Genomic DNA, 22,166 nt, shown 5'->3' with positions numbered 1-22,166 from the left:
CATATACAAAAAAGCGACAAGTAAATGCGACATCTATTCCTGGAAATAGTGTAAGGTAAAACATGTATGTTTATATCAATTTCATCATTCTTATACAATCTCTTTAGAATAAACCGTGTCTCTTCTCTACTGCAAGATATATCTATAGCTTCTGTCTCTGGTAATATTGAAAGGTGCACCTTATCAAGTGCATATGCCAAAATGGTCAGCAAAATACACAATTTACTATAATACCAAGCCAATATGGCAATATCATGGTTTTTCCGATAATGATAAAAATTTACTAAGCTATTTGTTCCAACTGATGGTTTGCTTACGATGAGCATTTGAGAAGCACTCAGACACAGTATTGCCGAAAGGTGCTAAATCGAAAAAGGGAAAGGATGAAGAAAAAGATAATTTGAGTATTTTCTCTGTGTGCTTTACATCAGCTTATTAATAGAATATTAAACAGCGATCTTGACTACATTATTTTTAAGTTTCTGCAGTTCCATAAGATGAAATGGTCCAATACTATGAATGTCAGGCTAAAACTGATTTTTCGTATACTTAATAAGAGTCATGATAATGGTTTGTGGTAGCTGGTAAAGGAAATAAATTTTCTTCAAACTACAAGTATTATTATGAGCTGTATATAAAGTTTTGTCGATCAAAGTATTTCTAAGCAAGTACTTGTACTTGGTTGATTTAATTAGTAGAGTTAGAAAGAGACTACTTTAAGCCAGGTCCCCCAAAATCTTTCAGTAATAAACTTGGAATTTGAGATGAAATCACTAGCTTTCAATATAAAATTTAGGTTGAAATTAGGAATATACTATTAAAAGGTGTTATTAGCAGTAATAGCTGAGACACTGATATAAAAAGGAGGTGTTCCCTTTTTTGAACATCTTTGAAGCGTACCAGAATGTATTTTTTATAGGGAATAACGAACATCTACTATTTGAATTTACCTAATGTCGGCTTGGTCAATTCGTTAATATTTATAATAAGAGAAGATGAAATGCATTTTTTTTTTTTTTGCTTCCAGAACGAGACAGAAGGATGAATAATAAGGCTTGCTTGTAAGGATTAGATGCTTGCCATCAACAAAAAACAAAAGTATGTTTTTGAGTTTAGGTCTGGTTTCTGTTAAATTTGACTAAGTTTGCCGTATTTTAATGACTCAATTTCAAATAAGCAACAGATGTCAAGTACGTTCACACTTATGGTGTATGCACTTTTTTCTAAAATATACTCCTTAAGGTTATGAAAGCAACTAAGTTAACAACACATTGTGACCACCTGGGGAGTTATAGGCACCAATACCATAAGTAGATCCAAGTCAGCCGAGAAACGCAGACATATCAGCTGAGCTACAGTAGGTACCAAGTATACTATCTTAAGATCACAGAATTACTCAAATTTAAAAGATGGATGCATGCTGTTTTAATACGGTTTCACTAATTTTAGAGACAATAAAAGTAGAGTTAATATAATCATCTATAATTAAGTATAAGTCAGAATAGAATAAAAGTTAAAAAAACTTAGGTGAGGACGATATTAATCTAGAGCTCTGTGTCATCAGATAAATACTTTTTATTACTGAAGGGTTAGTTATGAATGAAAGCAATACAATTTCTATAGTCGCTGATATTGTTCATTAGAGAGTAGATTAGATTAACCATTTCTATGGCAGCTAAACCACTCACCAACGCCATGAAGCTATTGAGAATTAGGTCTTGCCTTGGTGTCTACCTCAAGACACTTGTTAAGAACGAGGCTAACGTTGTACTTCAAAGCATCTTTCCTCTTGAATTGGGAAGCAGAGGTACAAAGAATAAGTCAGCTTTGCTCAAGCATAATAAGTTTGGTGGTATTAACTGCTTTACCATCGCTGTAGGTACAATTGACTACCATCGTATTCGTTTCAAGCATAACAATATCCCAAATGTCGCTGCCATTTTCCAAGGCTGCTTCTTTCTTTGACCGATTCCAGTAGCAATGTACTTAGCTCTATCGGCAGTGGCAGTACCAATATTTATGACAGAGAAAAGAATAACTCTAAGGGATACGAAAAAAATCGTCTTTTAATCGCTCTGAATTTGAATAATTGATAAAAAAGGGAGTTTACTTTCTATTTATACTTGTCTAACAAAAAAAGAATGAAATCATAAAGCTCAGCGTGTAAAAAAAAAGTTTAAATGGGAAAATTCAGTAAAAGAAAGCCAATCTATATATTCATTTATTTAAAAACCAGTTAATTTGTTTTGTCATACACTCAGTAAGGACTTTGCAAAGGGGCAAAAATCGTTCTTGCTAACGATTGGCATTTACGCTTCCATTACAGCTTTCAAAACATCAGCGACCGTGTGCTTGGGAGGGGCAAGTTCGATGATTTCCTTGCTGGTTGGAGTTGCAGAGAGCGAGCATTTACCTTGCCATAAAGCTTGGCAGCCAGCCAAAACCGACGGCAAACATTTTTCTGGGTAGCCGCCAGCCGCACTCAAGTATTTGATCCAACTTTCATCCTTATATTCTACATCTTTCACTTTGACGCCAGCGTACTGCTCGACTATTTCCACCAACCGCCTTCCAGTAACGTCCTCTGGTCCGCTAAGAATGTATCTGGCTTGATTATGCGGAGTGGGATCGTCGAGGGCTAGGAAATGAGCTCCGATCTTGCCCACTTCCTCTGGGTCGATCACCCCCACAGGAACATCAGCGGCCAGTACAGTTTTTAATACCTCTTGATTTCCAGTCTTTTGGTACTGCTTGATCCAGCCTGCGATAGAATCGATGAAAATGCTAGTGAAAAGGTTTGCCTGAAGAGAGGTCCACTGTAAGCTCTTGAACTCTGGTTGACTCAGCTGACTTTCAATTGCCCAGTGCGCACGGCCATAAAAGATTGGGCTGGAAGGGCTTACGCGGTCTGAACTTGTCGAAAGTTTCACCAAATACTTGACTCCAGCTTGCAGCATGGCAACATAAAGTGCAGATTCGTCCACAAATTGATCTGGCAAGTTGTGTGGTGCAACATACGCTTTAACCACTTCTTGTTCCTTGAGCCAATTGGCGTCGATTGTGGTCCAGTCTTTCTCTTGCATTTCCACAAGTGGTAAACTGGCGAGCTTCTGGGAAGTAAGGTTATTCAAGGAACGGGTCAGACCAAGGATTCGATAATTGCTATTCTTCGATGCAAGTAATTTAGAAAGGTTATAGACAACACCCTTGCCAGTGTTGCCGGTTGCGCCGATGATAAGAATAGTAGGAGCCATATTGGTAGATTGTATGTTGGCCTTTATTGATGCAGATTAAATCCTTGGTATTTATATCGATTTGATTACAAATCAGCAGGCTTCGCAAACTATTCTTGATAACTTAAAACTAAGAAAGGCTTATCTCCGACAACGGGTTTAATGTTACTTCACTTCTTCAAATGTCATTTATGCATTTAGTTTGTAGAATATGCATGTTAATATATTCCATTTAATGAAACTAACAAACAATTTAAGCAATCGATAAGACTCTTTATCTCTTTCATTCTGTAATGATGAAAGAGAGATTAATACAAATTACGTCTTGAAATATAACAATACAGTTTAGGGTCCGAAGTAATATGATGTAAATTGTGTTCACATTTCTGGTCAAATGAAGCAGCAAGAGCCACAGTGTTACCTGGACGAATTCACAAAGAAAAAGCGCAGCAACAGAAAAATATAGACCTGTTAATTTAACACCTTAATAATTACTCTGTTGTCATAATCTATTTTTAATTCGTAATAGTACTTATTTAGTAGTGGTGCCAGAACAAGACCTTCATACAAAAAATGATGGGTACATGATATAGGATTTTATTTACAAATAAGTTAAAAGCCAACTGAACGGTTGGTGTCTTATTGTACTCCTATTTCGTCCGGATTAGGCCTTAACGAAATAGGGACTAAAAAGCCCTTGATGGAATCAAGGGTAAAAATATTTAGGCACGGAGAAAAAGGAATGAAATTTACCAGATACTAATGTGGGGCATAAACTTCCAGATTTTAGTGGACGATCTGGGATCTTTCTTTTTATGGATAAAAACAATGCTTATTAAAACTGATCAAGGAGTATAAGGATTAAAAGTAATGCAAATGAATTAAACAGTGTTCCCAAACGGTGAGTTCTTCACAAGCTCTTTCGTACTCTCTTCTGTCCTTTTTTTTTCTTTTTGGTCCTATTAGGAATCTTTAGACTGTTCGTTTATCCATATCTTTACTTATTTTTGTCTTATTCTTGCTAATAAATTATTGTACGCTCCATTTGCATTTCATACCTTCAAGCCTTTAACTTCAACCTCCCTTGTCCTTTTTTTAGTTGTCTATCCAGGTTTCTTGGTTCCTGTTTGGTTCCTTCTTTCTTTTCTCTCTGGCTTGAAGAAACAGTCCATTGCATCCTTCTTCCTACCATTTGATTCTCTCCTGTGAGATTGAAGTTACTTGTAACTGTAGTGGATGAAGTTATTTAAATTGACTAGTAATGTCAAAGCGAAAGTAAAGCAAAAGTATAATAAAAACAATAAAACTGCAATTCTACTTTGGAATGAATGTACGACACTACAAAAATCGAACAAAACACAAAGACCAGCTAACAAATCATATAATAAGCTCTATAAAGCAAATTTTGAAATATTTATGCTAACAATAGGCATACTAGAAAAGCGATCATTAACAAACAGATTCTTCTAGGAGTATAAGATGGCTTAATTGATGAGTTACGTCTTTAAGGCTTGCATGAATCATTTTTTAATCCTAGAAGAAACGAAAACAAAAAATTATTTTTGCTTAAGGAAATGTAGAAACTTCTTCTATTAAAAGCAACACATAAAATGATATCGCTTTTTGTAGTTTTTTCTTTATTATTATTTTGTAAAGAGCATATACTTTTTTTAAGAAAAATAACATTAGAGGGAGGTTTCAAAATATTAGTGTCAATATTGTGTAGTACGGGATAGGTGACAATCTCTTTAGTACATATTTTCCATGAGAACATAAACAAACATGGAAACTTTTTTTTGTTAATTTTTTTTCTCTACTATTCATTTCATACAATTCATGCTTTCTGGTCTGTTCATGAGCAATACCACTGTTAAAAGCCTTGGTAAGTAATTCTTAAATTATGGTTCGCTATCTCAAGTAGGTATATCCTTCAGCACATAGTCTCTATATAATAGGTACATTCATTTGATATTTTTTATGCTTATGTTTCAATAATACCATTTGATTAGGAAATCTTAATGGTTTATCTATCTTGTCAAGCGAATTTAAATAGATTTTTACTATATACATCGCCCATGTAACTGTGCACATCATAAGCTTGACTCGTCTCCCAATGTTAGCTACATGTTAGAGGAACAGGATCGTAACTAAACCCAAATGCAGGTATGTGAGCGCTTGTTCCCCATATATAGCTACAAGTTGGATAGTATAATAAGCTGCATCAAACTTTGTCGTTCCCGTATAAAGGTCGATAGTAGAGTAAATCATCTGCTCTTGGCTACAAAAAAATTAAACCATTTGCGTCATTTTTATGTATAATTAATATCTATTAACATTGTTAGATTTGATGCTCTTTATAAAGAATTGTTCTTTGAAATAACTGTAAAGGTCTTTTATTGGGCATGTTCTTTCTTAATTATTCATTTTCATTGGCTGGTGCTTATGTGCTTTAAAAATCCAACGCGCCTTTGCAATGGTGAGTGAATATCAACTCAATATCACCTTTCTGAGCATACGATGGTATGGCCAACAGTACAGCAAGAAAGAAAAGTATATTACTGATCTGCCAAGCAGGAATTAATTGTATGTTAAGGGTACATTTATATCTCTTTCTTTTATATGATTTGTACTACTATTCACCCGTGCCTGTCCGAGGGGCAGCAGTACATACTACATATGGAAAAAAAAGTAGTATATATAGGTTCCCTTTCAATGTTCATTTGTATTCAGTTATTATAGACATCACCAGCATTTTAATGACGAGTATTCCAAATACTACACCAATTTATATCTGTACGTTGGCTAAATCGATTTATTTTTCTTTATCAACTCTGATCCAAGCAAACTACCAAAACTCGATTTTTTTAAGTTGCCGCTGATAGTTTCCGAAAACAAAGTGTACATGAAAAAAGGAAATACGTCATTTTGCCATGAAATGGACAAAGCATCCAGAGTAGAATTACTTCTTTTCAAGCTTAATTTATACAATTGATCACTTTACTTCTTTAAATAAAAGGCGCTCATCTTTATGAATATTCAATATTACGAACCTTGAGTGTATAACTCTTTACTATGAGGAGTACTTTAGAGTTTTCTTCTCCACTTCAATATAGTTTACGGGCTTTTCCTATTATTTTATTTTTCCTTTTCTTTCCAACAAACCCAAAAAAAAGTAAAAAAAAAAAAAAAAAAAAAGAAACAGATATACAGGATATTAAAGAGAAAACAAAAGGATATTAACATATAACGTGAATAGATCTACTTTTGATTATGGGGCAAACGTTATCAGAACCTATTGTCGAAAAAACAACTCATTCTGGAAAAAACAAACATCTAATTTATGGCTTGTCTGCCATGCAAGGATGGAGATTAAGTATGTAATAGAAAAATAGACAATTAACCGTAAAGTAAATACTTACATTGAATATAGCCATGGAAGATGCCCACTGTGCAGACTTAGATTTAGATGGAACGGAAGCAAGCTTCTTTGGTGTTTATGATGGACACGGAGGTTAGATAATGGAATAAAGAAAGAAAGGATGCATATGTACTAACGTAAAATATAGGTTCTGCTGTAGCTAAATATACAGGAGAGACTCTTCATCATCGTGTACGTGATTCAAAATACTTTGATCAAAAGGAATACGTCAAGGCTTTAACAGATGCTTATTTAAGATTGGACAAGGAACTCGCTGAAGGTAAATTTTATTATTTGTGTATAGTAATTTTGATTCATGCTATGAAATAGATCAATCGTTTATATCTGACCCTTCTGGTTGTACTGCTGTTACTGCTCTCATTACACCTGATCAAAAATCCATTTTCGTCGTATGTAAGAAAATAAGAAAAGGACAGATAAAGATAAAAACGATATTAATGCGTTGATAGGCAAACGCGGGTGATTCAAGAGCGGTTATCAGTACAGATGGTAAATGTAAACCATTATCTTATGATCACAAACCCTCTGATCCAAAGGAATCTGAACGTATTACTAATGCGGGTGGCTTTGTTGAATTCAACCGTGTCAATGGTAAGCGCAACAAGTCCAAGCCATACAGTATATTTATCATCCCTATAGGCAACCTTGCTCTTTCTCGTGCTATTGGTGATTTCGAATTTAAACAAAACAACACTTTACCACCTGAAAAACAAGCAGTGACCTGCCACCCTGATGTGATTGAACACACCATTACGGCCGAAGATGAATTCTTTGTATTAGCGTGTGATGGTATTTGGGATTGTATGACGAATCAACAAGTAGTGAATTATATTCGACAACAGTTGGCTGAAAATATTCGATTAGAAGAAATTTGTGAACAACTCATGGATTATTGTCTTTCTCCTGATAATGACGGCGGAGGAATTGGATGTGATAATATGTCAGTTATTATTGTGGCCATCTTGAATGGTAAGACAGAGGATGAATGGTATGAATGGATGAAGAGCCGTACAACGCCAAAGAAAGATACATTTGGCAATGATATAAAAGAAGTGGTGAAGCCATGATGCAAATAAAACAAGAAAAAATAGATTTTAAATACAATTGCAATCGTTTTTATTGCAGTCCATCTTCTTTGTTTTCAGTGTTAATGTTTATACATTTATTTGTTATCTCAGATAAAAGTACACAATGTGTGTAACTACACCTTTGTATATCAAAAAGTAGTAAAACACTAGAAAGTTATTTCAATATTAACCTTCCGTATACATATTTGGTTGGTATACAGCTTAGTAATGTCTCGTACTTTCATACCTTCCTTTATTTTAAAAGCAAAACAAAAAATGCTTTTCCGATTCTTGTATGCGATTTATAAACTCTTGCTAATTTGAATGCAAATGTTGAAGTCTCTATACCAGTACCCTCGCATAATAGCAGCTTTACTGTCAACGTGATGCTCCTTTTACAACGTTCTCCTATGTCAGCTTTTTTTGTTGTTGTTGTTATAGCTTTTATTTAACCCTCTAATCTCAATTAACTATTTATTATAAACATTGATTCCAAAATCAGCATGAATGCTATACAAAAACTACGATCTGGTGCGAGAATCAAGTGCTACAAGTTACCAAAAAAATATAGAAAATATTCCAGCCGGATATTCTGACTCTTCAGTCACCCATTGGACGAATCCTTCAAAGATCGCCTCATCTATTAGACAGTAAAGTGCCAGAGCATGCCTTTTAACGCGTTATAGAAAGCTTTAACGTAGTCCAATGAAGATTATCACCATGAATGGTTTGCATAAGCATCTAGCAAAGGTTTAGTAGTTTATCGAATGTTATCTTTCTTGCTTAGTGCCAACAGGGATTCCATTTGGCTTATAATCATCAGAATCAACTGAATTGGATATTTTAGGAATATTAGAACTTAACCAGGCAATATTTAATTCTCTTAAACATATTCTTAGTTTAGGCAGAATGTCAAGCCCTAAACAAATGGGAATATCGTTGCTAAAATCAAACACCTCAAACCCATATGTTAAACGGATTTGGTTATAATAAACGATAAGATTTATTATGCCTAACCGGCTTACAGTATTTGAACTATTATTTCCTAACTTGATTGAATTCTGATTAGGGATTGAAGCTAAACAAAGTGCCGAGCAGTACGAAGGAGACACACACGAAAAAGACGAACCGGCATCAATCATGGCTCATGTTGTGATGTGCTCTATAGTAATAAGAACATAAGCGTGTAGGAATTTAAAGGCGTTTTGGAAAGATGTGATACGTAATGTATTTATACACCTGAAAAACCAAACTTGACAACCAAGCAGATTCTTGCGCTACAATTCCATGACTTGTTGGTACTGCGCGCTCCTGTTTCTATGATGTCTCTCTTGGTAAATTTGTTGAACAGCATCGCAATGATTAGTTCTCATTTGCTACTCTTAGAAACACATGCTTATCTATATGTGTTCAACTGTGCAAGCTCTTGAATAGTAGTAATGAAAATGATGGCAATGATGATTTTCCTTTGAATGTACAGACAGCACAAAAAACATCCCAATCGTGGGGTTAGCAAGATAAATTATTTTTCTTGTGCATAGTACACCGACCAACTTTTACCGTGAACCATGAATGAAGCTTCTAGGCAGAAAATGTAGTATCTATATTCAAACACTTTGGATGCAGAAGTAAGGTGGTTTTCTCATTGTAAAATGATCTTTATTCAATAAATACGTGAGAGTACTTTCATAATAGTTTGTTTATAAATGCCTCTTCTATTTATAATTATCAATGAAAAGATACACTAAATACACTAAATAAATGAAGATATTTTCTTACCAAAATTAGTATAAACATGCAGTAGTTTAAGATGGTCTAGTAATTCCAATTCGCATAGAATAATTTCAGTACATGTAGAAGACGAACATTGCCAATTATGCAAACTACTAGAAACGAATCAGTATACGCTCTTGCATTCAAAAGCAAGACTTATGGAAAGTAGCCTTCAAGAAGTACTTGTCAAACCCTAAAGATCCTAACCACAACTCAATATTTCAAGATCTATCTACATTCGGGCTTTCCAATTATCATATATTATACTGCCATGACAAGTTTACAATACATGTTTTTTTTTTTTTTTTTTTTTTTTTTTTTTTTTTTTTTTTTTTGCTACAGTCATCCGATTCATATGGAAAGCCCACTGGGAGCAATTCTTTGAACAGACACCTGTCTTGGATGAAGTTATTAACAGGCAAATTCAGAAAGAAACATTGAACGATCTGCTTATGATTCTCTATGCTAATATCTTTTGTCACTGTTTAATACACTTGAAGATTTTTTTATTTTTTTTACAAATAAAATTAAAACCCAAATAGGCGCATGACAATTTAGTTTTCATTGTACTGGTCAATACACTTGCATCATCTCTGAATCCTTATATTTTTTGGTGAGTTAATAAAAAATAGTCTAGTAAATCCCAAAATAACACATCGCCATTTGAATAGAAGTAGGATTTTTGTGTAACATAATTAAAAGTGAATCTTTAGATCAAAATGAATTCCCCTTTTCCCATGCTTTGTACAAAAAAGGGAGTAAGCCACATGAAAAGCTTTAATAAAAGAGAAAGGTATTTGTCAGGTTTGCTTGATGCTTATTACTGATGGGCTCCTTTTTCATTGTGACTCTATCTAAAGATACACAGGCCAAGCTACTTTTACTAAAGAAGGAAAGCAATGGATGAACCTTAAATTAACGCGCAACAGAAAAATCAGTTTTTGGTTACACTGTACTCCCTTTAGGGCCATTGTTTTTTTTTGTTTTTGTTTTTTTTTTTCTATTTCTTCTTCTTTTCTTATTCTTAAATGAGTCATCCACCTAAGCGAAGTCATTCATTAGCTCACCGTAACGGAATTCATCAACCAGCATTGACACGATCCAGTTCACTTGCTCATAGGTTACCTCAAATTAGTCAGCAGAAAACAAACAAAGTCAAGTCATCGAGCCCACCATTACTCTTATCACCTCAACTTTCTCGTTCAAGTTCATTACTCAATCGGTCCATTCTTCCTCCACAAAAAGTAGTAATTGTGATGAATAAATATATAAATAGATATTAACATACAAGTAGCTAACAAGATCCAAATCATTACCACAAAAGCCATTAAAGAAGGTACCCTTAATCATCACACCACCGACACGTACATCAAGTCTGCAAGGAGGAGAGATTACACAATCATTGTTAGCATGGAAACATCGATCAGTGTTAAAGGAATGGAATAATTTATTTAGTTGGAGTAGTTTATGGCGAAAAGGTGAAAACATATTTGAATTAGAAGATGTTGTGAAACAAAATGAAGTGAAGAGGGTAGCAGGGTTACTTTGGCAAGAGGATAGTACATTTATTAGTAAAAAGGAAATTGCTTCCTATCTTGGTAAATGGTACGTCATTAGAAGCATCAAGTTTTTTATTCTCATGCTTTTTTTTTTATTTGAATAGGGATCTTTTTCATCATAAAGTACTGTTGGTTTATATGAGCTATTTTGAATTGAGTGGAATGAAATTAGAAGAAGCATTCAGAAAGTTGTGCAGCAAATTGTATTTTAAAGCAGAAGCACAAGAGATTGATAGAATATTGGAAGCATTTGCGTATCAATATTGGACCCAGAATGCAAAAGATGAGATTTATATGAATGCGGATGTTGTTTATGCCATCACTTATTCCATCATGTTATTGAATACAGATTTATATGTCATTCAGTCCAGTAGTCATGCCAAAATGTCTGCTTCTTCCTTTTGTGATAATCTGATTTCTACTTTATCAGAGCTAACCATTACTATCAAAGAAGAAGCATTAAAAGAAAGATTGCAGGTAAAAATAAAATGATAAAATTGTAGAAAAAAAAAAGTTAATTCTATTTTGTACAGGAAATATATGCTTCAGTGAAGCATCAATGTATATTACAACCACAACAAGAACCAACACCAAAATCTTTTCTTAAACGCATAGGATCCAAAAGAGTCAAGGCAGCATCCTAATCATCTTTATATCCCCGCAATGTATAAAATAAACTTGGTATTACTTCATTTTGATTCTAACTACATAGTTTCATTATTAGAACAAGTTAAAATCATTTTAACTTTTTTTTATCCTTCTTTTGTATAAAAATGACAAGTAAAACTTTTAACTGCCAATTGATAAATACATTTTTATTCAAATGGGATAGCATGTATACATTCTTACTTGTTCGCGTCCATCAAGATACAATAGCCCTCTATTCAATACGCTCAAGACTCGCCTTTTTATACTTTCATCATGCTTCTTTACCACATCATCCACCGCCACCTAAATCAAAATACCGCTTATTTCATAAAAGCGACAAAGAAGAATTTATTGAACTTCCAAAGGTGACATTGGAAGACGTTTTAGCAAACGAAATCATGCTGAATGACGACCAAGCTTGGATCCCTATGTACTGCAATAAGCTGAAAGTTCGCAGTAATGATATCAACGATGAAATCATCCTTTATACCTCTCGGAATTATCCCATTTGTCTCAAGGCTCGTTCACTTAATGAAAAGATCAAATTTGTCAATCTTTTTCATTTTTTTCTTTTATACAGCAATAGAGAACAAAGGAAGATGAACTCAATGACATCATTGGATGTCTATCTTGATCAAAGCAAAGGGCAACGTCAGATCCAGTTCGGTAAGGCTTTGATAGATTATCAGTCAAGGATACAACAGACAACAACGCTGATAGACGGAATGTCTGTGGATAAGGAATCTGCTGCAATAGTTATAGTGGGATCGATTCAAGCCCAATTAAACGAGGTTAAACAGTATTTGGATATGGCTACAGTCTTGATTGAAGAACACGAGAAAAGAGTGAATTTAATTGAGAAACTCATTGAGTATGAATCAATCGGTGCAGAATATAATGCTATTACAGAAACGCAAGATCATCCCTTATCCATCTGGTTATTTACAGGTAAATATATAAGAATGCCCTTCCTTTCTTTCATGAAAAACTAAAATGTTCTTTGTATAGTGTTTACTTTTCTGCTTTTATTAGTATTATGAAAACATAAACACATTCTTTTGTGCAGTACACATCTTCTTAGCACGTTCTGTACCCACAATACGTTCCAATTTCAAAAAATCGTATTTGGAAAAGAGAGCTGTACATGAAAACGTAGCCTCCTCTGCTGCACTGGCTTCATTGAACTTGAGGCCTAAAAAGTTTACTATTTCTGTATAATAAAGAGGGTCCTCGGGAAGGCCATAAAATACAATATGGAATGTACCACGAATATTGTATCTATAATATGATGTTAGCTTTTTTTTTTTTTTTTTTTTTTTTTTTTTTTTTTTTTTTTTGGCTAGTATGCCCATCTACCTTCTGAAAAAGTGAAGTCTTTCAGTATAAAGCATAAAGTCACATCGGCCATGGAAAAATTGAGCTCTTGCTCTTGTAATTTGACTACCAGAGGCATATTCTGAGCATGCTTCATATGAATACCGATTATCTTCAAAGTAATTTCTTACTCTGACAAAGTCAAAATAAGATGGAATAAAGATAAGGGTATGTGATTGCATAATGGCTGATTTACGAAGAGCTGGTAGAGTCTACTCAAGATATTAGTTATTTCTTTATATAAATAATAGCTAATAAGGTTACCTTTTCAATGAAATACTTGTAACGGACATCATGAATTGTGCTTAGTAATTGAGATTCAATACGTGTAAATGTCTGTATGATATCTTAGTATATACAATTTAATATAATCATTAGAAAGTTACCTGTTGCACTTGAGGAATAATATCTAAAATAGATCCTTCTTCATAATTGCGTTTAATCTTCAATTTACCAGACGCATTTTTGAAGTGCTTGTTGAATAATGCATTAAATTCAGGCGTTAAAAAGTCTGCAAACAACATAGTTTGTCGAAGATATTTTGCTCTATTTACATTTCTCAGCATAAACACATAAGTATCATCTGCATCAACTTACTTTCCATCCAAGTACCAATTCTTAATTCTTGAAATATCACAACCGTGTGTCTCTTTTGGAATCAAGTTCAAATGCTGAAAGATGTGATCGATATGTTCCCAGTTTTGCATTAAAAAGTGATTGGCTTGATCTAAAATGACAAGTTCGATTGAACTCAAGAAATCAAAATCTCTCTTTTTATCTCTACAAAAACATATTTAATAAAACGCACGCACAATACCAATAATCTACTAAATACCCTTCAGACCCAATGAGTGTTCTTAAACCTAATGGAGAGGCAATAATGATGTCTGCATTATAGAAATCTGCATACAATTTCATGGATTTCTTAGCAAACTTGATACCCAAACGGAAATGATCGTCAATGTTGCCTTGAAAGTTCTGCAAGAAATCGGTAGGTTTAGTTAAATCCAAGTCTTCCTCTTCTCGTAAGTTGTATTGCTCATAAAATCTATTTTTGTTTTCTTGTTGTTCAGTAGCTGATAATTTGATAAAACTATCAACAAGATCAACGGCTGTATTTCTAAAGGGTAAGAGAATCAACACTTTGGGTCTCGTAAATCCTTGATCTCGGCATTCACTATGGATAAAAATGAATAATGGTGATAAAGACCAGTTGTTACTCTTACCCAACATCATTTCCTTCCTTTTGAGCTTTAGCGAGTTTTGCATTATTTTTCAGTACACGATTTCTTGTTCTATTGAAAAGCATATCAGCGTCATTTTTTCTTACTTTGTATTTATTCTGCCCACTTACTTTGTAACATGATTAAGAGCGTGAAGCACATAGCTGTTTCTAATTTCTTTGGCATTTTCCAATGTACGATTACAATATGCAATATCACGGTAATTATTCATCTGATGAAACAAACTGCTTTGTAAAGGAGTAAATAAGGCACGACCTTTCTTGACAGATTTGTTCGTTTTAGGCCATGCGTCCGCAATACGTTTTTTGACTTGCACTTTTTCTAAATTATCAATCAAGGCTGCATCTATTGCAACCTTTTCATCTGATGCTGTAAAGGCAACAACATCATTCAAGACATCATCTTTAAATGCTTGTGTATTCCATTTCTTTTGCTCAATGGCAGCAATCTTTTCATCCAATGAACCAGATTGTTGTTCTGCAAATCGAGTTTCAAATAAATCTTGACTAAGGGATGTTTCATCTTCATCTTCATCTTCTACTTCACTTCCAGCGTAAACAATTTCCTCTTCTTCTTCATAAGCGTCAGGAGCATCCGCGTCTACTTCTTGCTTTTCTACATCATCAGCTTCACTTTCATTTTCTTCATCCTCCTCCAGTTCTTCGTCCATATCTTCTTCTCCTTCGCTTAGTTCTTCCTCATCTATTTCTTCTTCCTGCTCTTCTTGTTCCAATTGTTCTTGCTCATTATCAAACCCTTCTTCTTCAAGCTGAATCTTTTTATAAAATTCTTTTTGTTTAGACGTCTTTTTCAATGATCCAATTAATAATGAATAAGCAGACGGTTTCTTATAATCCTCTTCTTCCTCTTCGTCGTCACTTTCACTTTCTTCTTCGCTGTCAAACATCCTTTCTTGACGTTTCTTTTCTTGTTCTAATTCTTTATCTAAATCCTCTTCTGTGATAACTCTTCTCTTCCTACACAAAAATAAGTACACAAAGAGACAAAGGTGTGTTTTCTTGTATTACTTTGGTAGGCTTTCTTCAGCCTCTTCTTCAAAATCTTTTGGAACAAGTTCACCATAATCCTCTAAATCCTGCTTTTGTTTTCTAGACAATTGACCATATTTTAAACCAGATTCCTTTCTTTTTCCGGTTGACTTGGACGTAGATAGTCCAGAGACATGAGTACCAGAAACTCGTTTTTTACTCGAGCTTTTATTAATAGCTGAACGTTCTTTGACCATGATAAGAATAAGAAGTGGTATTTTTTTTTTGAAAGAGGAAATAAATGCGGAGAAGACAAGTCATATATAAGCCACAGAAAGAAGCGAGTTATTTCATGCACAACTTCAGTAATGGTTTTTGACTGTAAATTTGCGGATGACTTTTTTATTTTGCTTCCATTGGAACTCATCTAAATGCGTGGTATTAAGTGACATGAATGATGACTTGAGCTATGAGCTTTATGGACATACTTTACCCAAACAACATTTCTTCACGTAACTTTGAGTTTCCTTTAAACAAAGTGGTTACTTCAACCCACAAGAACTAATAAAACACAACGTTTGCAAGGCATTTTATATGATGAACGTATTGACTTCTGTGGGTATCAACCCCAATGGTTTCGACAGGCTTCTATCCACTAGATTCTATGCACAAATAGTACGTGCTCGGCTAGAATATGGATTAGCGATCAATCGGTTAACTGCTTCCCAAATAAAAATACTCGAAGATGCTTAGAATGATTGCTTACGACGAATATATGGCGCATCTAAACGAGCCTCAACCAAAGCTATGCGTCATTTATCACGCTTACCAACAATGAAAAAGCGACTAAACATACTCCAAGCTCAATTTCTCTTTTGATATTTTACGCAACCTAAAGACTCTCCTGACAAAACCTATGACGCACATACAACATGACAGATACTAACAATGGTACGAATTGTCCAAGTCCCCGCTTTGGAAAAGCATACCTCCTCCGGTGGAGGAGCTCAGCCTCAAAACTTTCAAGGCAATCAAGAAATAGTTTCTGCAATAAGGTTTGGATGATCAAAAACAATGTAAAAATTCAAAACTGCTTTCTTGCTGTAGACCAACAGTCTCACTTGATCCAATCCTTTGGTTGCCAATGGCCCGAAAAGAACGTAGCCGATGCCTTGGATAGTTGCCTAGTGTCCAAACTAGACCCTATCTCCTCCATCCAAATCAAACGCTGACAAAATCGCACGCAATTCGATGTCTCAACATCCACAACCGGCTACAAATGCCTAGTACTATTAAAAATCCCTTCTCGTTTCTTTTAAATCTCCTACCAGCAAAACTTACTCATTCAAGTTGTACAGTTACATCTTGGATCCATCGTTGGTCAACCATATGTTCAATCCTATTTGAACTGGATCATCTTTACCACCATATAAATACTTGTATCAGACCTTCACATGGTTAACTCCCTCTAAATTGCCTCTTAAAGCATGAAGAATATTACTATGTTCCAAATTTGTTCCATTGGCCATTTTTTTAATCTTTGATCCCAAAGGGAGTTTTTTTTAGCTTCACTTTACTTTACTTCATATTGAACTAGTCCGGGAAAACAGACGTGATAAACACCCCGCGCTCAAATGGACTTTATGAATAAATAATCTAAAATTAAAAAAAAAATATATATATATTTTGCTGACAATGATTTTTATTTTGCGGATAATAAATTTCATTTTGCGAATATCATTTTTAAAGCATTCGCTCAAGGGCCAGACACATCTATCGAAAAATGAATATGAATGGTTTATCCAATTTACACAATCATCAACTGATACAGTTTTAGCTGATTCAATAATTCTCGTGCTTAGGTTTTCATTTGCATTCAAGCAATCTCTCCTAATTCCTCCTTTTATTTTGGACCAGAATAATTCAATAGGATTCAAAAATGGTGAGTAAGGCGGCAAATATATAACTTTATATCCGCGCGATGCAATTAGGTCTTTAATCTCAGTGACTTTATGAATGGCAGTGTTGTCCATAACAAAATAACGTCCTTTCATATCAAATTGATCCAAAGTGTCCATGACACCGATCAAAAACTCTATGAAATGCTCACTACGAATATCTATCCTAGCATTTGCTTCAACCACTTCAGCCTTGTCATTTTCTCTTTTTCTTTTCTTGTTACGATTCGTTTTCTTCTAAACAGCCTTTAGCTTAATAAGGCTAAGATCAATCACTCCCTTTTCACAAATAGCGCCAATTATTGATACTGTAATGCCTCTGTTTGCAGGTATTACTGCTTTAGCAGGCATTCCCCTATTGGATCTACCAAAGTTTCTACGAATATGCATATTAAAACCTGCCTCATCAATGAAAACACAGTTTTTATGCCAATTCATATTTTCATCACTTTTCCACTCAAGAACCCTGTTTCTACGTATTTGGAGATTACCAAGAGTATTTCTTGAAGATACAATTGCTTCTAGTTTCTTAAGGGTTAAAGAAGCATGTAAGACGAGATGTCTATGAAAGCCTGATAATGTGATTGATTGGATTTCGCTAAAAGCCTCAAGTAGTGCATCTCTTGCCTGCCAGAGTACAGTCTGTGGGTTCTTCTCATAAAACACGCATAGGAAGTTGGTGTGATGAGGCTGAAGTTTTCTTTCCCAACTTACTCGTTGCTTTCTACCATCTGGCAAGCGTTTTTCATCATCTTCCTTATAAGTTTTTACATAATTTTGAACTGTTCGCTCAACAATTCCAAAAACTGCATCTGCTTTTCTTGCAGAAAGCCCTTCTTCAATAACAAGATCAAGAAGCTCCTGTACTTGTTCGGGTGAGTAGGTTCTATACGCTCCTCGAGTTTTTTTTGATACAATTTTTTTTCTAGATTGTTTCAAGTCATTCTGAATTTCCACAATAATTGGTTGCTCTTTTGCTTATGAGTGGTGCTCATTCGCCAAGGTCTGACTATATATCTGGTAGCTCTTTAAATCCAAAAGCTTTTTGACTGCCGGTTCAGACACACTCTCATCTTCATTTGGTCCTTTCCAGTGATGCCATTCTAATTCAGTTGTTTGGTACAAGTTATTTATATTCTCAACTTCCATTGGTTCATAATCTGGAATCTCGTCAAAAACATTAAAACAATGCATATACGCTTCTGGTACACCGTAAATAGACATTTTGTAGTGAAGTAAAGCAAAAAATGAAATTTGTTATCCGCTAAATAAAAATCATTGTCCGCAAAATAAAATACTATACTGTATATCTCAGAAAAAAAAAAAAAAAAAAAAAAAAAAAAAAAAAACCCTACTCGACATTGATCAGCCCTTTGTTCTTGCAATCATTTATTGCCACAATTGTCCTCGCGCGTTCAGCTGCCTATCCATTGCCTTATGGCCACTCACTGCTTCTTTTACAGACTATTTCTTCTCGTGTAACAAGATCTTGCCCCTGACCTGCTTTGTCTACCACCGCTTTATGCAGCCATACACTTTTTTTCTGGATCAGTTCCTTTTTTTATACATTTCCATATTATTCTTTATAATATTCACTCCAAGGCGAGACACTATGCCCACAATGGCCCAGTCTCCATAGCCTTCTTGAATAAAAATCTTTTACCAAAAGATGACCAAAAGAAAGAAAAATGCCTGGTCACGACAAGAATTTTTAAAAAATTAATTTAATGACGCAATCACTTACTTGTTGTTACATTCAAAAAGCTGCATCAATCCTTGATTTTCTATAAAAACGCTTTTTCTTCATGTGCTTGACTTGTAGTAACAGAAATTGCCATGTTCAACTTTCGGGCGATTGCATGAAAGATATGGAAAGTGAACAGCTAGAAAAATTCTGAGCGAACGTTCTATTGTCAAGCCACTTCATATTATTAAAAAGGAGCAAAATACAGCATTTTTAGAAAGTAATGTCGCGTTATAAAAGGTTTTATAATACAAATTATACAGAAAATGACATTTAGGATGCGACATTCATTTTTGGAAGCACTGCAAGTAAGAAGCAAAATTGCATAAAATTTGACTGATTTAACTTTTGATGGCAGATTCGCGCTGATTCACTTTGAATCTGAACTTAAAGCCTCGACTTTTTATTACGTTTATTGTATTCAGAAAATGCTGTCGTATTTTCCTTATTAAATACTCAAATGTTGTGTGAGATTACTCAAGATCTGCATGTCATATAATTTAAAGCTACCTCTATATAATACTACATGTTATATAGTCATCAATACACATAAACAATTTTAGTCATTTGGCTTGTTCAACTCTGGTTTTAAAGTTGTCAGTTTTATAAAATAAGACGTAGTTTGTATTTAATGAGCTCTCTCTTTCCTGTCTTCACTCAATAAAGAGGTTCAAGAGTCTCATCGATTATCAGTTTCCCTTTTTACACTTTATCTTTACTTTTAATCGACTACAAACTACTCACTAATACCACAAATGTTTATATGCAAAAGACTTGAAGGAATAACAGTAAACCCCAGTTTATTAAATAGCAATCCTATTACTTATGTAAGGTTTTATTATTTACTATGAAATGAATTGAAATTAATGAGTGCACTTAATATTTTTATTAGGGTTCTTTTCAAGTACAACTATGAATTAGTTCATCCTCAAAATTGATGAGCCGTTGTTCTATCGCCCTTGATGCCAACACTAGCAACAATTTTACCACAAATTCCAGCAGCAATCTAACACCTACTACCAGTTCAAGCAACCGCAGCGCTGATGCACCTGTCGCCTCTATAACTGGTTTAAATAATCATAAATCTAGTACAAACTTAACCAACATCAATTTAAATGTAACAGCCTCTACTACTGCCAGTGCTGGTGACAACTTATCAGTTACAAGCTCAGAAAACATTGATGACTGGAATGAGGATATCGAAATGGCCAAAACAAAAATTAAAAATCAAATTAAAAGAAAGTTACAGGAGATTGAGGTATTACGCAAAGAGTAAGAACACTAGAGGATGTTTAATGCTTATCGTTAAAAGTGAAATACAATTGGCGAGCACACTGGCATTATATTTTCGATGGAACACCATTCTTACCACAGCAAATTGTTGCAACCACTTTTGAAAAACTGCGATGTCATAGTCTACATTAAAAGCATACCACTCTTATTAATCGATATTAGACGATGAGTTATTTATATAATTGGCATAGCTTAACATCTTTTTATCAAGAAGTAATTATTAATCCTGATCCAGGAGCTTATTAGAATATTCTGGAGTGGAACGATTTTATTTGAAGTGGTATAATACAATGTCCGATATTCCTAATTTGGAGGACCATTGTTCGTAGTAATTTACATTATTACTTTATTACATGCGTCAATACCACAGTCTGGCAGCACAAGTTCCAATATCCATGGTCGTTTTCTGTTTGTTTGTTCGTGAGTTTTAAGCTCTGTTGTTAAAAAAATGTTTCTTATGATGACCAGCTAAAAATGCAGCATCCAAATGAAATCCTCATACAAAAAAATTGTCTTATCCTGTGACCCTTAAAAGGATGTTGTACAAAATGACTCATTCATCGTAGAATAGGGTATTCTTTTCAGGATAGATAGATAATCACTTACAGGAGAAGATCCTAAACAGAGTATCCCGCAGATGTGAAATAGTTTCTTTTGGTTTTGCTCGAAACCTTGTTATCCATATAAGCATGCTTCAAATGCGTGTCTTGGCTTTATGTAAATACACTTGCACAGAAACATGACTGTGTTTGTTGTATGCTTAAGATATGAACTGTGTGCTCATCTACGAGGCAAGCTTCAACATGAACCTTCGCCGAAATTTTGGTAGATCGAGAAGAGGTCAACTAGCAAAAGCAAAGATGCCATCAAATGAAGGTGTTTCAATTTCAATACTTGGAGTCATTTGAGCGCAGGGTGTTTATCACGTCTGTTCATCCGGACTCGCTCACTATGAAGTAAAGTAAAGTGAAGCTAAAAAAAACTCCCTTTGAGATCAAAGATTAAAAAAATGGCCAATGGAACAAATTTGGAACATAGTAATATTCTTCATGCTTTAAGAGGCAATTTAGAGGGAGTTAACCATGTGAAGGTCTGATACAAGTATTTATATGGTGGTAAAGATGATCCAGTTCAAATAGGATTGAACATATGGTTGACCAACGATGGATCCAAGATGTAACTGTACAACTTGAATGAGTAAGTTTTGCTGGTAGGAGATTTAAAAGAAACGAGAAGGGATTTTTAATAGTACTAGGCATTTGTAGCCGGTTGTGGATGTTGAGACATCGAATTGCGTGCGATTTTGTCAGCGTTTGATTTGGATGGAGGAGATAGGGTCTAGTTTGGACACTAGGCAACTATCCAAGGCATCGGCTACGTTCTTTTCGGGCCATTGGCAACCAAAGGATTGGATCAAGTGAGACTGTTGGTCTACAGCAAGAAAGCAGTTTTGAATTTTTACATTGTTTTTGATCATCCAAACCTTATTGCAGAAACTATTTCTTGATTGCCTTGAAAGTTTTGAGGCTGAGCTCCTCCACCGGAGGAGGTATGCTTTTCCAAAGCGGGGACTTGGACAATTCGTACCATTGTTAGTATCTGTCATGTTGTATGTGCGTCATAGGTTTTGTCAGGAGAGTCTTTAGGTTGCGTAAAATATCAAAAGAGAAATTGAGCTTGGAGTATGTTTAGTCGCTTTTTCATTGTTGGTAAGCGTGATAAATGACGCATAACTTTGGTTGAGGCAATTTTTATTGGGTACCCAAAAAAATACTAGGCACGCAAAGCAGTTTTTTTTTTCCGTGTTCCTAAATTTTATAAAGTCCGCACCCGTTAAACTCTTTT

General features: G+C 34.6%; 9 protein-coding genes across 9 annotated transcripts; 5 read left to right on the top strand and 4 right to left on the bottom strand.

Annotated features, from left to right (window-relative positions):
- Positions 1–1,668: 1,668 nt before the first annotated feature.
- RO3G_01543 (uncharacterized protein) lies at positions 1,669–1,965 on the top strand (the record flags this gene model as incomplete). The annotated part of the gene is made up of 1 exon (XM_067656134.1): positions 1,669–1,965. One exon carries the CDS (start codon positions 1,669–1,671, stop codon positions 1,963–1,965), a length of 297 nt encoding a protein of 98 aa, XP_067512235.1.
- Positions 1,966–2,309: 344 nt separating this feature from the next.
- Positions 2,310–3,254, bottom strand: RO3G_01542 (uncharacterized protein; the record flags this gene model as incomplete). Its single annotated transcript, XM_067656133.1, has 1 exon — positions 2,310–3,254. The coding sequence occupies one exon, from the start codon at positions 3,252–3,254 to the stop codon at positions 2,310–2,312; it is 945 nt and encodes a 314-aa protein (XP_067512234.1).
- A 3,333-nt stretch (positions 3,255–6,587) lies between these two features.
- On the top strand, positions 6,588–7,739 carry RO3G_01541 (uncharacterized protein; the record flags this gene model as incomplete). The annotated part of the gene is made up of 5 exons (XM_067656132.1): positions 6,588–6,606; positions 6,664–6,744; positions 6,800–6,931; positions 6,982–7,061; positions 7,122–7,739. 5 exons carry the CDS (start codon positions 6,588–6,590, stop codon positions 7,737–7,739), a joined length of 930 nt encoding a protein of 309 aa, XP_067512233.1.
- Positions 7,740–11,029: 3,290 nt separating this feature from the next.
- On the top strand, positions 11,030–12,759 carry RO3G_01540 (uncharacterized protein; the record flags this gene model as incomplete). Its single annotated transcript, XM_067656131.1, has 5 exons — positions 11,030–11,034; positions 11,176–11,548; positions 11,687–11,736; positions 11,904–12,667; positions 12,752–12,759. The coding sequence occupies 5 exons, from the start codon at positions 11,030–11,032 to the stop codon at positions 12,757–12,759; spliced, it is 1,200 nt and encodes a 399-aa protein (XP_067512232.1).
- A 312-nt stretch (positions 12,760–13,071) lies between these two features.
- Positions 13,072–15,583, bottom strand: RO3G_01539 (uncharacterized protein; the record flags this gene model as incomplete). The annotated part of the gene is made up of 8 exons (XM_067656130.1): positions 13,072–13,305; positions 13,358–13,429; positions 13,480–13,639; positions 13,691–13,873; positions 13,929–14,270; positions 14,320–14,388; positions 14,448–15,314; positions 15,366–15,583. The coding sequence occupies 8 exons, from the start codon at positions 15,581–15,583 to the stop codon at positions 13,072–13,074; spliced, it is 2,145 nt and encodes a 714-aa protein (XP_067512231.1).
- Positions 15,584–16,258: 675 nt separating this feature from the next.
- Positions 16,259–16,558, top strand: RO3G_01538 (uncharacterized protein; the record flags this gene model as incomplete). Its single annotated transcript, XM_067656129.1, has 1 exon — positions 16,259–16,558. One exon carries the CDS (start codon positions 16,259–16,261, stop codon positions 16,556–16,558), a length of 300 nt encoding a protein of 99 aa, XP_067512230.1.
- Positions 16,559–17,521: 963 nt separating this feature from the next.
- RO3G_01537 (uncharacterized protein) lies at positions 17,522–18,508 on the bottom strand (the record flags this gene model as incomplete). Its single annotated transcript, XM_067656128.1, has 2 exons — positions 17,522–18,150; positions 18,295–18,508. The coding sequence occupies 2 exons, from the start codon at positions 18,506–18,508 to the stop codon at positions 17,522–17,524; spliced, it is 843 nt and encodes a 280-aa protein (XP_067512229.1).
- A 1,457-nt stretch (positions 18,509–19,965) lies between these two features.
- On the top strand, positions 19,966–20,490 carry RO3G_01536 (uncharacterized protein; the record flags this gene model as incomplete). The annotated part of the gene is made up of 2 exons (XM_067656127.1): positions 19,966–20,300; positions 20,484–20,490. The coding sequence occupies 2 exons, from the start codon at positions 19,966–19,968 to the stop codon at positions 20,488–20,490; spliced, it is 342 nt and encodes a 113-aa protein (XP_067512228.1).
- A 1,137-nt stretch (positions 20,491–21,627) lies between these two features.
- RO3G_01535 (uncharacterized protein) lies at positions 21,628–21,927 on the bottom strand (the record flags this gene model as incomplete). Its single annotated transcript, XM_067656126.1, has 1 exon — positions 21,628–21,927. One exon carries the CDS (start codon positions 21,925–21,927, stop codon positions 21,628–21,630), a length of 300 nt encoding a protein of 99 aa, XP_067512227.1.
- Between the last annotated feature and the right edge of the window lie 239 nt (positions 21,928–22,166).

The sequence above is a fragment of the Rhizopus delemar genome, genomic scaffold (assembly GCF_000149305.1).
Source record: "Rhizopus delemar RA 99-880 supercont3.1 genomic scaffold, whole genome shotgun sequence".
Taxonomy (NCBI): Eukaryota; Fungi; Mucoromycota; class Mucoromycetes; order Mucorales; family Rhizopodaceae; genus Rhizopus; species Rhizopus delemar.
The sequence above is the reverse complement of the archived record's forward strand: the minus strand, read 5'-3'. Positions and strand labels throughout refer to the sequence as shown.